This window comes from Prosopis cineraria, unplaced genomic scaffold, assembly GCF_029017545.1.
Source record: "Prosopis cineraria cultivar Desert tree isolate PC_DT_omini unplaced genomic scaffold, ASM2901754v1 PC778, whole genome shotgun sequence".
NCBI classification, from domain to species: domain Eukaryota; kingdom Viridiplantae; phylum Streptophyta; class Magnoliopsida; order Fabales; family Fabaceae; genus Prosopis; species Prosopis cineraria.
The window spans coordinates 17,049-34,026 of record NW_026556103.1 but is presented as its reverse complement, the minus strand read 5'-3'; the positions used below and the strand labels follow the sequence as shown (position 1 = coordinate 34,026).

Sequence of the window (16,978 nt, the reverse complement as noted above, 5' to 3'; positions counted from 1 at the left end):
AGAGGCTCATAATTTGATTCATCCAGATACTCAATGCTAACATAATAATTTTTTGAGTTATCAATGCTGCTAGAAGCTTCTTACTTCATATTTGCCTAAAAAAATAAAAGAGAAAAAATTTAGAAATTTTTTTAAACTCATAAAATGCATTAGATAACTCAAAAAATAAATTCTTGTTTTGTCTCTAAAATATGCACACTATATACCAAAATGAAGATCTCTAATTTAGGGATTTTTTAAGATAAATTGTGTCCCAATCTGGTTCCACACGCTCCGGCACATACCCAAGAATGATTCTAGATTAAGAAATTCTGGAAAAACAAAAAAAGAATATTCCACTCTCGAGGAGGCGCGTGTTGTACACGTGCCACCTTATTGTGCTCTGATGACGACACATGCCGAACCGTTGTGCTCCAAGCACCGACAGCTTCAAGGTGGGGTCAACCACACACCGATGGAGTCTCCCGGTGGGTCCCATGTGCCACATGTCCAAATATTTTTTGTATTTTATTTTTTAAATTTGAATTAAATATATATTTTTTATTTACTTTTTTTTTAATCTGGGTTGGGTTTTATGTACCCAACACATGGACCCATAAACCAAAACAAAAAAGTTTTTTCTTTGGGTTAGCTAGGAAGCCAAAGACTATTTTTTTAGGGCTTCTAGGCTCATAGCCCAAAAGCAACCTTTTTAGGTTTTTTTTAAGGAACGACACATCAAAATGACGTGTCATTTTGATGAGGACAGAAATGATGTCTACCTCCAACTAGATCAACTTGACCTGGTTCCTCTAGCAGGTCGGGTTCGTAGGACTTGAAACTTCCAGAGGCTATATATCCTCCATCCAATCTCCATTTTACGCATTCTTGGTGTTGTTTTCTTTGTTTTTTTGAGCTCTACACGTTTATGCAATCCTTTTGTTCAAAAAACTCATTTTTCAAACATCCATTATTTGGTTTGTCTTCAGTCATTATGTTCATCACTGTTGATTGCATGCAAAACGTGTATAGCCTTATATAGAATACTCATATCACCCAAAAAGCATATAAACATGTTCATTTTGGCAACAATAATCATAAAGACAGACAGAGGCAGATTCATGTGAAAACACAGTAAGAAAACAAAAAAAAAACTGAACTTATAGATTTACATGTATATAGTTAAGCAAATCATTATAGGTTCTTCAGACATAAGAAACACAGCCCAGGAAAAATGAAAGCTCAAATACCAATAAAAAAATATGAGGAGAAAAGCAAACTTTGAGTCGTTGATTTGCACAGATATATGTAGGCATAAAGCTACATCGGTCAAACTTCATTTGAATACATACAGCAAATGCACTCACGGAGAGAATGAGAAGCCAAGAAAAAAATGAAACCGTTCTACTCTTTTCACTCAGGAAAAAACTAGCGAGAATTGCACCCATAACTGATCACTTATGGGAACGTACGGCAGATATAGTTTCTTAACCATTCCCTTTCAAAATTTATAGGTTGGAGAAAATTACATTTGAAGCACTAAGTAAATTGCACATTGAATTCAAACATTTTTCATAATTGTGACAAGAACCTCATTCCTCAATTTGAGCTTTTATATGGGCTTGATCCACCAAGGATGGATAACCTAAGAAAGTCCCAAAACAATGTATTTATGATAGTTAAGTTCTTGACAAAATTTTCTATAAAATCAATTTTAAATATATATTAATCAAGTGGTTGCAAACTTAGAATTTTTAATTGAAAATAAGATATTTAAATTATAAATATAAATCTCAATTTGTAATTGGGATTTTTATTTGCAACTATTTGAATTAATATTTACAACTTAATTTTTAAAAAATTTTGTTAGAGACTTAACTATCATACATTCTTCATTTCAAGACTTTATTGTTATTCTCCCTAACAATTAATGCTAAAAAAATGCTAGCTATTGTATTTTTTTTAAAAAGTTAAAAAAAAACATTAGACTAAAAATGAGTTTAGGATCCCAAAAATTCCTAAATATATAGTTTAAAGGTAAAATTACCATTTAGCCTATTATTATATAATAATTGAAATAGTAATTCTTTATAAAATATATGCCCTACTAAAGTCTTAATTATAGATTTTGATTATATACAGGTGGTGGAAGGAATTAAATTTTACCAAAAAGCTTCCTTTTGCTCGCGATAGATTGGTGGAATGTTACTCTTGGATATTGGGACTGTATTTTGAGCCCCACTATTCTTTAGCAAGAAAAATAACTGCCAAAGTTCTTTCTATCACATCAGTCCTTGATGATATTCATGACATGTACGGTACACTTAAAGAGTTGCAACTCTTGACCACAGCGATTGAGAGGTCTGAACTGAATACATATCAACTTCAAATCAATAATTAAACATCTTTTTTTTAATTGACTTCCCTCCACTGTAGTTTAAGAAGCACTATAAATATAAACTGTTAAATTAAATTTAATGATATAAATTTATAGTTTTAAAAAACATAGATTATTTTGTACCATTAAAATTTAATTTAAATTATTCATATTTGCAATGGAGGCCATAGTAAGGAAAAATATAGTGAAGAGAAACCAAAGTCTTTTTTCTTGGGTTGAATGATAAAATTTTCCCTATAATATAGATCTTGGAAAGTGTAAACACTAACTTGTTTTTCATATAATATTTTTTTAATTTTTAAAAATAGTGTAATATGACCTTTATTATTATATTTAATTATTAGTTGATTAAAAAATTATAAACAACAACCAAAAAATTATATAAAAGAATTAAGAATATTTTTTTATTATAAGTTTTGATGTCTTTTTCTATAATTTTTTTAATAATTAAAATTAATTTTTATTAATGATAAAGGTAATATTGTACTGTTTTTTAAGAGTTGAAAAAAATATTGCATACAAAAATAAAAGTTTAAGAATAAATTTAACCTTTAATTTTTTTTTTAAGTCTAAATAGAGAATTTTGTTTAACTACGAGTCAAAATTAAGAGAGTTCTGGAAAACGCCAATTCAGATGGGATATGATGACGTGCGTTGACTTTCTGCCAGAATACATGAGGTTCTTTTATGAAGCACTTTTAGATATTTATGAAGACATCGAGCAAGATATTTATCAAGGTTCTTTTATGAAGCACTTTTTTTCTTTCCAATTTGCATTAAAATCCATGGTTTTCTTAATCTGGTGGGAAGAGCCTTAAATGACTCGTATTTTCTTTCATCAGTCGTAAGTATGTCATAAATTTGCAGCAACTCATCAGTGTCTTCCGAGTGTAAAACTTTCTCAAGTTCTTCAAATATCTCCTCGGCACTTGTTTGTGGAGTGTAATCCTTGGATATAGCATTAGCTTGGTTTCTCTTCCTTAAAAAATTCTGCTTCAAAGACACAAAGATGAAGTTGTAACTTGTCAACCATCAATTGAATCATCAATACAATTTGTTTTTTCCTAGCTAGACAGAATTGAACCATATCCAAAAGCAGATCACCAAATTAAAGCAAAAAGATGCAAATAATAAGACACCATGACAACGTATAAGACATTTTTGGAAAAGATCTGGTATTCCCAAATATAAGATTCTTTAACAAAAATAAAAGTTTCATTAATTATATTTTTTTAATATTACCCTTTTCATATATTATTTTTCTTTAATATTCTTTTACAAATGAAGTATTAAATGAAGGAGATTTTTAAAAGTTTATATTGTTATTTTGAAAGGTAAGGTTATAAAGCGTATTTAGTTAATAAATTTTAGTAGCATGTCTTTTATAAATTGAGATGGAGGGATTTGTAAAAAAAAAAAAAAAAAAAAGAGGTGGAGGGAGTATATCATATATTCTCCACAATCCATTCCATTTGTGAATAGTAACGCGATGATTCATATTTTTGGGTTTCTTTTGCTTTTCTAGATTCGTTTAGGGCATCTCACACACTTCACTGTAAATCTTTTGTGGAATTGGCTACAGGAACCATCACTTCATCTGAATTCATCAATACACTAAAAATTCAAACAAATACATTGTGAAGTAAATGAGAGGAAGATAGTGAATTTTTTCTAAAGTCTAATCAGTGGCAGAGCCAGGATTTAGTAATAAATTTTAGGGAGGCCGAAAATAATTAACATCTATATAATACACTAAAAAAACAATTTAAAACTTGGGGGATGTGGCCCTTGCTGGTCCCTAATTCCAATAAATTAAAGGACATACCTCAGAAATCAGATTGTCATTTGGCTCAACAATGGGGAGTGACGTTGCATTCGCAGTGGCTGGGCTTGCAATGTGGAGAGGAAAATCGCAAAGACCAGTGCTGGTTCGCATTGGAATGTATAGGAGGAGGGTCAACATTGTAACATATATATATATATATATATATATATAATATCAAAATCATAACTTCAAATTAATTATAAATTTCATAATTTCAGTTTTTTTAATTTTTTTAATCATCAAACTTATAGATGGAAAAAGAAATAGACATCATAAAGTACCCAATTATATAATATTATATAAAAAAAGCTGCCCAATCCATACAATTGACTAGGTTTTTTTCCCTATTGTTGCGTAATTTGTTTATATGGTAGAGATCCAGTATGACTATGACATAACCCTATAATGTTTACTTTTTCGTATGAAATTAAGTTTCAGGTTCGCAATAAGTGAATAAATAAAAGTAAAAGAGAAGAGGCATTAGAGGAGGCGCTCTCTTCCCCAATGATAAAATCACATTTTCTTGTGTGTGTGTATGCTCCTTTAATCCTATTTATAGGGTGGAAAGAGAGTGTATAAGTATTTATTTTGATCCTATTTATAAAACACCTCAATAATTATTTTATTTCTCTTTATTCTTTTGACCCTATTAAATGTTGTGAAGTTTATTAAATGTCAGAGTATTTTGTTTTTAAAGTATGTATTTATTTAATAGGAGTAAAGTTGAAAACTTGTTAAATTTTTAAACAAAGTTAATGGAATAAAAGTAAAAATATTGGAAGTCACGTATAAATAAAACTAAAAAGAGTATATTATACCTTGCATCGTCAATAATGAATTGCATCCGCGAATCATCTGATTTTCCTTCCTCTTCTAAGCTTAGAAAAGATGGCTTTGGAGACTTGGTTTCACATTCATTGATTATGGTTTGAGAGTTCTCACTTATGGATAAATTGCTCTGTCCTTGCTCTTCAACATCAAAACACCTTGTATTTTCCTTAAAAGACAGGGCACAAATTCATAAGTATATCTGATGAGTGGTTCCTCTCATTAGTTAAATATTTGAAATAATATATATAAATCAAGGAAGTAAAGAGAATTAAAAAAAAAAGAAAAAGTATCCATTCAAAACTTTAAGGTTAACACAATTGTTGTGTTATCATTCCCCTAAACTCAATTGTTAATTGACTTGGCAGTAATTAATTGTTTTGATTGGAACTTGTATATAATTCTCCCTACTAAACATCTCCAAAGCTCATTGAAAGCTCTAATTCTCCCTATTAAATATAGTAGTGTTTTGATTGGAACTTGTTTGGCTGCTAGAAAGGATGAGAATGGGATATTGGATTGAAAAAATTAAAATAAAAAAATTAAATTACCTTTCTTTCTTGTGATAAGGATGATAAAATCCAATACTATATGCCACATGTGGGAATTATCACACCCTCCAAAAATCTCATAAATTATAAATCACAACCTCATGAACTAAATTACCCTTCTAAATCCCTTATGATTAAGGTTCACTTATCCCCTTCCAAATTTTGATACTCTTATTTTTATTTTTATTTTTTCAATCCATTACATCTCATTCTTTTTTAGCAATCAAACGGGACCTAAATTATAAGATATTACAAGGAGAGAAAAGGACTTACTTCATCATTGTGCACATCACCCATTGATTTGACTAGCTTTCCAAAATGACCTTTGCGGATGGCACGCCATCCACACTTAATGATTTTTCCATCCAATTTTAATAGAGGTTGAGTCTCAGGAGCCTGAAATCTCAAGCGAATCTGGCTGCAATTCCTTGATTTTTCATGATCGATTTGGTCACTGATCTGCCCAAAAACGATCCAAAGGTGAGGAGATTTTATTCCTTTCTCGTTCAGGCGACTCCTACCTTCAATTGGTACAAATCTAAATCCACCATTATTGCAAGCTTCAACAAAGTCAAACGACCAAATAAGCCAACCGATTTGTTTTTGGTTTGGCTCATCAGTGGAATAAAACATATCATCAGCTAGCACAGTGCACAGCACAAATCCAAACAAGTCAGATGGAGGAATGTCAATTATTATTGAAGCTTCAAGTTTCTCATTCAATGAAAGATACTCTTGGTTCTCAAACAATGATGGCATTTCTTTGCCTGGAATGGTGGCTCCGAAGTTATAAACCGAAAATCCCCATCGGTGAGCATATGTGCGAGGCTAAAACAGGCAATTTTTCACAAAAAATTTCAGATCGATATTCAATTAAGATATAATGAAACTTTTAGTCTCTCAAATTTGCTTCAGTTATCAACAGATCTCTCAAGTTTAATTTTTATTTATTTGGTCCCTTAAATATATCTTAGTTATTGTCTATAAAGAAGATAATACTATTAAAATCTACTGTGATGGATAAGGAACTATTAATGGTAATCATGTATAATAATGAAAAAAAATTATAATTATTTAGGTGGGAAAAAATAGACTCAGAAATTTTAAAAAATAAAAGAACAAAATGCAATATGAGAGAGTATTTTGAGAAAAATTAAACTGATTTAAGAGCTACTTTGTTCTCATTTAGCTACATATATATGCAAAGTCATCAACATACTTTACACATTAGATTAATTTAAATGAACTTGAGGGACCAAATCAATAAAAATTAAATTTAATGGATCAAATCAATAATTGAGACAAACTTGAGGAACCATGTAGATGAATATATATTAACAAATATTCTTACCTGTCCAATTAAATGAAAGAGACGTAATATTTTTTCATTTGACAAGTTTTCCAATGAAGCACATTCTCCTCCATCAATTGTATCTAAATCTGGTGAAGGTTGTGGCAATGACTGAAGTCTTGGGCAGGAATGCAAACAAAGGAAATATAGTTTCATAAGATTAGAAATGCATCCAGAAGGTAGATTCACAAACTTGTTCCCACTAAGATCTAATCTCTCTAGTGATGATAAGCCTCCAAGATCATTTGGAATAGATCCATCACCAATATCACAATAGCTTAAATCTAATTTTCTTAGTGACTTAAGATTGAAGACAGAATTAGGCAATGTTAAGCCCGTAGGAGATGATAATGAGATCCACAATTTAGACTCTGGTCCTTTGCATCCATGGAATGACGTTGTTCTCACATTTTTCATTTGCCCAATGCAAGAAGGTACTTCTGTTATAGCTGTTCCACTTACATCAAGCTCCTCCAAGGCTTCATTTTCATTCAAGTTATCTGCCAACCTCGAAAACTTTGAGCATCCAGAAATATCAAGAACCTTGAGATGTTTCAATTTTTTAATGTTATGGTGAAGGAAAACAAGATTCTTGCAATGCCTCAAATTCAAAGATTCAAGACTAGTCAATAATCCAAGTGACTCAGGAAGATCGACCACATTTGTCTCCCCAATATCAAGTTTAACCAGATTTGTCATGTCTTCATTAAACTCAGGAAGATTTTTTACTTGATTGCATCCGCAAAGAACAAATTCCTTTAGAGAAGTCATTTCCAACCTTTTTGGGAGGGATTTAAGATGCTTGCAACCTCTTAGATTTAACACTTCAACGCTTGTCAAAAGTCCAAGCGAAGCAGGCACTTCTTCTATGCCAGTTTCTTCTAAAATAAATTCCTTGAGAGAAGTCATTTCCAAATTTTGTGGAAGGACTTTAAGTTTTTCGCAGCCTTTCAAATTCAACGCAAGAAGCTTTTTGTGCTCACCAAGTGAAGGATGAAGCTCAACAAGATCTACACAACCTTCAAGTTTTAATTTTTCCAGATTTGGAAGATCCAAGAAATTGGGCGTTTTAATTAAGTACGTAGAATGACTCAAGTCCAAAAGCATTAGATTCTTCAAGCACTGATCAAAATAACATGAGAGAATTAACTATATGAAAAATACAATGTCCTAGCATAATCAGTCGTATAGTATATCTATAATATTGGTGTGTTTTGATTCATAGGGATTTTGATTTCAATCAAATCATGGATACACAAAAATTTATAAAAATCTATTTCTTAGTATATTTCCTTTGTACTATCAAATTTCTTCTATACATTACTCATTTGAAATCCTATAATTTCAAATATCTTATTTTCATGTTTTCATTGTTGACACTTCTATGACTCTTATACCTTTTCTTATTTCCTATTCTCAACTCATATGGATTGAAATATAGAGGTAATATAAACTAATCACTTTCACTTTTTTCTTTTTCATTTCGAATTTTGACTTATCTCTCTTCTTTATTTAAAATTTTTTTAAACTACTCAAGCAAAGAATTTTAAATATTTGAATTTTAAATGTGAGATTGGAAATGCAAGATTTTAAATTTAAAATTCAAATTCAAATTCACCAATGCTACCAAACATTAAAGTAATTAGCTATCCTTCATTACAAAGTTGCTTTATTTTGCTGTAACGCAATTTAAGATCTACAAGTTGATCTAGCTGGCTTCCAGGAGGAAGAGTGTCAAGAGGATATTCCTTCGATCGAAGAACTTTCAAGGCGCTAGGAAGGCATTTGAGGCCATGTGAAAGGTTCAAATTACTTGATATAATAAGTAATCTAAGGTCACACATTCTTGAAAAGGCTTCAAGATCCCAATCTACATCACATGGCTTTCCTTCCTTTAAAACTATCCCTTGGATTACTTCCATTCCCTGCTAAACAATATTAAACGCCAGAAAAAAAAAACCATAATTAATTATTAGAAAGTAAGAAATATAGGGCCTATTTGATTACTTGTTTTCAGAATAGTTTTTTGTTTTGAAAAACAAAAGAATGAAAAAAAAACTGTTTGAAAATGTGCTTTTTTTATCTGTTTTGAAAACAAAAAATTTAAAAGTTATTCTGAGGAACTAAAAAAAAAAACAGAGAGAGAACATTTTTTAGATGTTTTGTTACTTTTTGTTCTACAAAACTAGATAAAAGGAAAAGAACATCATACTTTCAATAATGACAATTAAGTTAATAAAATAAATTATTCTTTAACCCTTATTTCACCAATTTAGATATGTTTTCAAAATAATGATTTAAAAAGTTTTTTTTTCATTTGTTTGTTTCCCAAGCTTATTCTGAAAAGCTGTTCAACAGAATTATTTTAAAAATATAAAAACAGAAAACAGAACCAAACAAGCCCATAGCATGCATTCACTAAAATCTTGTAACAAATTTAATATGAACACTCACCTTATTTCCTTGTAATCGATTTAAGAGTTCCATAGACCACAACCTATTGGGCGTGCGTTTGTTACCGTTGCTAGGGCATTTTGAAAAAGCAATACTCCTACCCATTTTTTAAATCAAGTCATGCATATCTAAATGCATGCCATTGTTTAACAATGACCTCTCAATAAGAACTTTTATTCCAAGTCTTACATGAAGACCACAATTTATCAATATTTGCATCACTTTATTTTTGTCCCATCCCTTAAAAATGCAATCGATATCCAAAAATATTGTCTTTTCTTCCTCATCTAACCCTTCATAACTTATTTTAAGTATCTTAAGAGTATCATCATGTGAAACTTGCTCCAATTTGTCCCAAGCATCTCTCCATTCAAGTGCACTTTTTCCATAAAGAAAGGACCCCAAAACTTTTAGTGCTAAAGGAAGGCCCCCAGCATAATCAACCATGGATGTGGACAATTCCAAATATCCCTCTCTAGGTTGATCACTTCTGAAAGCTTTGCTTGAAAAGAGTCCAAGTGATTCTTCATTGTTCAAGATTTCAACCTTATAAGTATTATCCACTCCATGTGATGCCAACAATTGGACATCTCTAGTTGTAATAATCACTCTACTACCATTACCAAACCAGTCTTTGCTTTCTGCCAAATTCTCTAATTGACTAATGGAACTTATATCATCAAGGACAAGAAGAACCTTTCCATTACGAAAAAGGTCTCGGATTTTGTTCTTTCCTTGATATGTATTTTCAATTACCATTCCTTTCATGTTAAGACGTGAAAGAAGCTTCTTTTGTAAGCGAAGATGGCTATCATCATCATATCTTTCACAAAACCCCCTTATATTGCCAAGGAAACAACTAATTTCAAATTGGTTTCTCAATCTGTCATAGACAACATGAGCAAGAGTTGACTTACCGATCCCGCCCATACCCCATATGCCGACAAATTGAACCTCATCTGATCCTATACTCGAGAGAATGAAATGCATCTAATTTAGAGTCCATTCCCACAAGCGTATCATAATTGAGAGACGGCAAATTAGAATCTAATTTCCTTGATAATGCTTCAACCACATCTTCAATAAGTTTTGTTTCATGCCTACAATTGAACAAGTACCAAATGAACTTTCTATGAACCGATACAAATAAATATGTTATAAATAGGAAGTATCTTATTAGTAAAACCTACTCACCAATCTTCGGAATTCCAACCAGCTAAGTTTGCAACTTCTATTAAAGAATCTCGCCATTTCTGCACTTTGCGCTGATCTTCTCTGAATCTGTCTTCAAGCTTGGCAAAAGCTTCACCAAATCTTCCTTTTTGATGTCTTACATCAGATGGATCTACACCATAAAAGACTGGAAGAACTAGTTGCCCCAATCCATTTCTAGACTCAAGAATCTTTTGAAGCTCATTCAAACACCATGGAGAAGTAGCGTAGTTTTCAGAGAGAATGACAATTGCTGAGAGAGAATCCTCAATTGCTTTATCGAGTTTCTCTGAGATCACCTCTCCTCTTGGAAGCTCTTCATCGTCAATGAATGGTCTGAGTCCTTTTCTACGTAGAGCATCTCGTAAGTGGTCTGTAAAACCTTTGCGAGTGTCTACACCCCTAAAACTCAAGAAGACGTGAAAATTCCATTTTGAGGTTGATTTAGAGTTTAAAGAAAGATGCTTTTTGAACGCACAGTGCCATTGGAAGATTTTGAGTTGAGAAAGATGCTACATGAATTAAAGTATATCATTAGCTAAAGGAATTCAAACCAAATATGTAAACGCTAAAGACTGATAATTTCTGTGATTATTCTTTTTTTTTTTTGGGGTGCTGTGTTTGAATTCTTGAAGTGCAATTGGGAAAAGGAAACCAGATACAGCTTTCGTGCAGCTAGCGTTCGCCTCTAAAGTCAACGCCTTCTCACATGACAAAACGTATATAGGACAAGGAAGTGCCTCATGCTACGATTAATTTATGATAATATTAAATAAAGAAAGTCAAATTTTTACTTGTGAGAATCCAATAATACAACTTGAGTTACCTCATCAAGAAAAGGATTTCTAGAATATTTTATTGCAACTTTTGTAAATTTTATGTTGTGTATAAAACTTCGTCTCATCTTCTGCCTCATTTTTTTCTACTAAACTTTAAATTTTAAAGTAAACAATTAAAACATATGAAGGCCATCATGGTGACACCAGGAAGAAAAATCCATGGTGATCGCCATGGCCATGGCGATCGCGATGACATATTCTTTAAATGCAATTGGGAAAGGAAACTAGAGACATCTTTCCTTCACCTCTAAAGTCAACGCGTTCTCACATGAGAAAACGCTGTCTAAAAAAGATAAAAAAGAAAAGAAAAGAAAACTTCACATGCTTTGAAATTTGGAAACAACATATACGTACTAAGGACAAAGAAGTGATGCTCATCCTATGATTAATTAATATAATAAAAGCAAGTCAAATTTTTACTTATTAAAATCCAATTCAATAAACTTGAGTTGCCTCATCGAGAAAATGAATTTCTAGAATATTTTATTGCAATTTTTGTAAATTGTTGGGAAAATCGCATTTAAGGACCTCCTAAGGACTTTTATTACAAAAAAAATGAGCAAATGATTATAAAATGGCTATGTAGGACTAAGGGACCTAAATGGAATTAAATTATGCTGCGAAAAGAATAAACTACTTATGATGTTTCTTTTTTTTAAAAAAAAAAAAAAAAGTCCACCACAGTCACCAACGCCTACCAAATCACCGCCTTCGACTGCCGAAAAGCCCTTGTTTCTAGTGAGGTCACCAGTTGTAAAAACTCTAGCAAAAGTCACTGGAGCTCCAACACCAACAAAGCTATCAATAAAAGGTCGTGTTATTTCAACAACCTGACCAAATTCATCTTTGTCACTAAAAATAAATATTTAACAAATTGTGTTATTCTTATATCCTAATTGGTCATAACTTTAAGTTAATTATATAAACAAACTTATAAAAAATATTGTAAGGGCCTAAGGACTAGCTTAAGTCCGAGCTCGCTTGTTTTTGCAGGGCATATAATTAGGGCAAGGTCTAAAAGCCCTTTTATACCAAAATTTCCTATTTTTCTAAGCCTGATCCTAAAAAATTATATGCCAGCAGGCCTAGTTGAGAATTGGGGAGAGGTGACCATTTGCCCTATTATCTCTTGAATATTGAAGAGTTTAGACTAATCCAATCACATGAATTGGTCTTGTTAAGAGTTGTAGCCCACGGACTTGGTTAGAATAATGAATAAGGAGAAGATAAAGGGGGAAATTAATGACCATACATGCCTAATTTTGTTAATATAATTGATATTTATATTTACCCACTTTATATGCCTTTAAATACTTATACTTATATATAATAGAAGTTAGGATTCCTTGATTACTAAGATATTTATTTCACCCCATAATTTAACATTTTATAGGTGACATTTCAATTAGTGGCAAGAGAAAAGAACCAGAGGCAAACAACTACTTATTGTAATGCCTCTTAGTTCTTGCACATGTAGAGGATTTGTAACTTATGTCTTTACACACACATACACACACACATTGGTGTATGGAGGATAGGCTGGCACCCAAGAAGGAGTGAATTAAATGACACTTAAAAAGTTAAAAGAGTAAAATGCTTTAGTATGAAGGAAGAAGATGAGACACATAAGATTTATACTAGTTCAGCCCCAAACTTGGCCTATGTTCAGTCCTCAAGATCAAACATTAGATTTTCAACTAAATTGGCAAGCTTCAATGGGTGCTTGCTACCACAATACAACTCACAAGACTTAACTTATCTTGAATCAACTAATAAACCAAGCGACAATTCAGCAAGTTATTACAACCACTTGAAAAATACTTTTTTTAAGATTTCAGATGAATGAAATAAACTTTTACAAAGAGACTCTCTTAAAGAGTAGATAAATTACAGTTAAAAGCTTATAAACTTGTGAGAATTTTTTTACAATTCTATTTAAGAATGATGAATGAATGCAAGGTGTTTAAGCATAATTTGAAAACTTTTTGAATGTTCAGATAAAGATAAGTTCGCGCAAGAATCAAAAGTTCTTGTTCAGGCTTAAAATGAATTACATATATAATTTTGGTAATTGACAAACTGTTGGAACAGTGTTTCTAGCCATTAGTGTAATTTCTTGCTTGTGACCTGCTAATCATGTGTGAAATTGCTCTCAACATGTTCTAGATATTTATATGTGATAATTCATGTGTGAACCTTTTGATCTCTGACACATGGTTCTGCATATGTGAATATGTACTCAGTTCTATGTGCTAAAACTCACGTGCAAACCTTCAGCTCTCATGCATGGTTTAGCTAATATAAAACTATCATCAGTCCTGTGTGACACATCTTACGTGAAACCACTATGCTTTAACACGTGAAATTGCTTACAAAAAGTGAAGCTCAAATCTATATGATAGAACTCATATGGAACTTCTTTGCTCTCACGCGTGAAGTGGCTGGTAGAAAGCCAAAGCCAATTCTTGTGAACAAAATTCATGTGAAAGCAAAAAGCTATCACGCATGAAATAACCATCTCCAGACTTGGTCTATTTGGGAGGACAAATCACATGTGGATCACATCTTTACTCATGCATGAAATAGTAGGAAATAAGGCTCAAACTAGTTGGTGGCTACATTTCATGCATGAAAATGCAATGCACTCAAGCAAGATTATGCATGATCAAGAGATATGAACATGTGAATCAAAGATCATATATTTTAACAAAGTGAACTTAGCTTGAGATGACTTAAGACTCAGTGTAGCAATATGTGGTTGAGCAACAATGGATATCAATGGCTATCTCACGTGATTTTGCATATAAAAGCAACGTTTAAGGCATCACATAATATAAGTGACAAATTACGCGTGAATCACTTTTTGACTCTTGTGTGATCCATTTGTTAGTATGCCCAACATGTTGATTCTCGTGAGCATCCAAATAGAATCACGTGTGATTCTGCAGCCCACACTAAATTCAGTTATAATGATTTTTAACACAGTAGAAAGACATCACTTGCAAGCTTGAATATACTTAGATGAGTCTTAATGTATATGAATGAGACATATGATGCATTCATTTTAATGATTATAAAATGTGATTAAGCTCTCAAAGTTTTCACATTGAATCTAAGAAAATTTAAATAACTTATCTTAAAGTTCATCATCTTCTCTTGATTCTTCATATTCTTGAGGTTTTGTCTTCATCCATGATTTTTTATGTCTGCACACATAACAAATACCTCTTCTCTTGGTTTTGTAATTATTAAAACATATGATCCAATAGTGTAATATGGGATAAAATATAATTAAGTTTGATTTAAGATATTAGGATTATCCAATAGAGATATTTAAATTAGGATATTGATCCATTAGATTAGCTTTTATTATTTATTTTATTGTTATCTTAAATATCAATATCTTTAATATTTGATTTAGATTTATTATTTATGAATTGAATTTAAATTATTATATTTTATTATTTTTAAATCTCTATAAATATAGTTAGGTTTTTCATTTGTATTCAGATTTTGACTATTATTGAATTAGAGTCTGAGAGTTTCGGCCTTCTCCTCCTTTTTCCCCTTTTTTCTCTTTATTTTTTTAATGCTAAAATTCATATCAACAAAAAATGAAAAATTACTCAACATGCCACAAATGTATGAAGAAATTGCAACCTCCAAAATCCAATGATAAGCAAACTTGTGGAAGGTGATAAAGGCAACATATGAGATTAAGAGGATGATCGATGAATTGAAGAAACAAATGGAAGAACAAGCATCAAGCAAACCAATAATTGCAGAAGCTTCTTCCTTACTAATAGAAGATTCCAAGGTACGTAAAACCAGACCGGTCATTAAACGGTCATGGCACTCAGTGGTTCAATTGAATGAACCGGTGGCAACCGGTCATGATTAAAATAATACAATTTAAATAAAAGACATTAATTATAAAATATTCAACAAATCCAACCACTTAAAGTCTACAATAATAAAATACTATATTTTGGACTTAACATGCTCATCTCTAATTTTTCATTTTTGACTTCAATTTCACTTTTTTTTGTTATCTTTTTCCGAACTCAGAGTTCTGAAAATTAAAAATGAAAAAAAAAATCAAAACGATGTCGTTTTGAGGTAAAAATCTGAAAAAATATTAACCCGGTTAACCCAGTCAACCCATATCCGGGTTGAACCCGGGTTGGTTACACTTACTCCCTCATAAGAGCAAACCCAGACAGGGGACCGGTTCATTTCCGGGTTCGGTCCGATCCGGTTTTCAATACAATGGAAGATTCTCTAAATAATGATCAAGTTGTCTACTATACACCATACAAATGGCTCCTTCTCAAATTGTTCCTAGGAAGGATCAATCTCATTATGCTACAACTATTCCTTGTCTATGGGCTGTGTCTCCCAAGGTCACTTCATTGCTTTATGGTCAAATTCAACAATACTTTGTTTATTGGAAGGGTTTTCTAGAGATTATGGATGATCAAACTACTCACCCTTATTAGAGTTTGTTCTTTTGCTACCTAACTTTTTGGAGCGGATTCCCAGATACTAGCCTATATCAAGTTACTTGCTATTGCCAGAGCTTGCTTTTTCAATATCTCACTTGTTGGAAAGGATTTTCAGATTTGAGCACTCCATTGAAATTTATCTCACCCTTCCTTTCTTGGATTTGTACCTAAATTTTAACTCGTCTGGAGCCGAGTTCTTCAAATAGGGGAGAAATGGTGTAATATGGGATAAAATATAATTAGGTTTAATTTAGGATATTAGAATTATCCGATAGGGATATTTAAATGAGGATATTGATCTATTAGATTAGCTTTGATTATTTATTTTATTGTTATCTTAGATATCAATATCTTTAATATTTGATTTAGATTTAGAATTTGGGATTTAAATTTAAATTTTATTATTTTATTATTTTATTATTTTTAGATCTCTATAAATAGAGTTAGGTTTTTCATTTATATTCAGATTTTGAGTATTATTGAATTTGAGTTCAAGAGTTTTGGCTTCCCCTCCTTCTTTATCTCTTTCTCTCTTTCTCTCCTCCTCTTCTCTCTGTTCCCCTCTCCCCTTCCTGTTTTACATCACATATATTGCTAACAAGGGTACAAATAGTGCATTTTGATTGTAATTGAATAGGTGAATTGATGAGCTGTCGTGGCTAGCCATTTTGTGGATTAAGGTCATGAGGGCTATGATTGGCTAGAGAAACTGGATATGAATATTTGATTGTGACTATAACTTCAAATTCCATTTGATTTTCTAAAACACCAAACATACTTTTTAAGTCCAATTTTAGCCCAATTCTACTTTCACTTTCATCTTCACTTCTGCTTCATTAGAAATCAGATCCTTTGTACTCAACGAGGCATTAGCATTTGTGAGACTGCAAGTGCAAGCAAAGCTCGATCTACTGAGAAACACCCATCTGAAATAACCCCGAGATTATTTACTATTTCCCCCTGAGAAGAATCTCTTTCTCTTTCTGCGCCTTGTGAACTATTTTATGGTAATCCGTTAAGGTGTGTTAATAGTAAA

At 31.7% G+C, this 16,978-nt stretch overlaps 2 protein-coding genes across 2 annotated transcripts; both read right to left on the bottom strand.

The window, feature by feature from the left end:
- Positions 1 to 3,121: 3,121 nt before the first annotated feature.
- LOC129298337 (disease resistance protein RPV1-like) lies at positions 3,122 to 10,316 on the bottom strand. The gene is made up of 7 exons (XM_054936740.1): positions 9,576 to 10,316; positions 8,633 to 8,857; positions 6,933 to 8,054; positions 5,855 to 6,409; positions 5,021 to 5,199; positions 4,203 to 4,302; positions 3,122 to 3,367 (listed from the first exon to the last, which is right to left on the bottom strand). Exons 1-7 carry the CDS (start codon positions 10,314 to 10,316, stop codon positions 3,122 to 3,124), a joined length of 3,168 nt encoding a protein of 1,055 aa, XP_054792715.1.
- LOC129298336 (TMV resistance protein N-like) lies at positions 8,520 to 15,673 on the bottom strand. The gene is made up of 4 exons (XM_054936739.1): positions 15,581 to 15,673; positions 12,136 to 12,267; positions 10,581 to 11,110; positions 8,520 to 10,486 (listed from the first exon to the last, which is right to left on the bottom strand). The coding sequence occupies exons 1-4, from the start codon at positions 15,671 to 15,673 to the stop codon at positions 10,342 to 10,344; spliced, it is 900 nt and encodes a 299-aa protein (XP_054792714.1). The 3' UTR covers positions 8,520 to 10,341.
- Positions 15,674 to 16,978: the final 1,305 nt, after the last annotated feature.

Bases quoted from the DNA above. Each gene is read 5' to 3' on its own strand.
- LOC129298336 (XM_054936739.1), bottom strand. From the start codon at position 15,673: ATGAACCGGTCCCCTGTCTGGGTTTGCTCTTATGAGGGAGTAAGTGTA. The intron at 12,268-15,580 runs GTTAATATTTTT...GAATTTGGTCAG, and splicing joins GGGTTGACTGGGTTAACCGG to GTTGTTGAAATAACACGACC. The intron at 11,111-12,135 runs GTAGGCGTTGGT...TAATTCATGTAG, and splicing joins CAGTCGAAGGCGGTGATTTG to CATCTTTCTCAACTCAAAAT.
- LOC129298337 (XM_054936740.1), bottom strand. From the start codon at position 10,316: ATGGGCGGGATCGGTAAGTCAACTCTTGCTCATGTTGTCTATGACAGA. The intron at 8,055-8,632 runs GTAGATCTTAAA...TATTTTGATCAG, and splicing joins GAAGCCAGCTAGATCAACTT to TGCTTGAAGAATCTAATGCT. The intron at 4,303-5,020 runs GTATAATATACT...AATGCGAACCAG, and splicing joins TTCATTATTGACGATGCAAG to CACTGGTCTTTGCGATTTTC.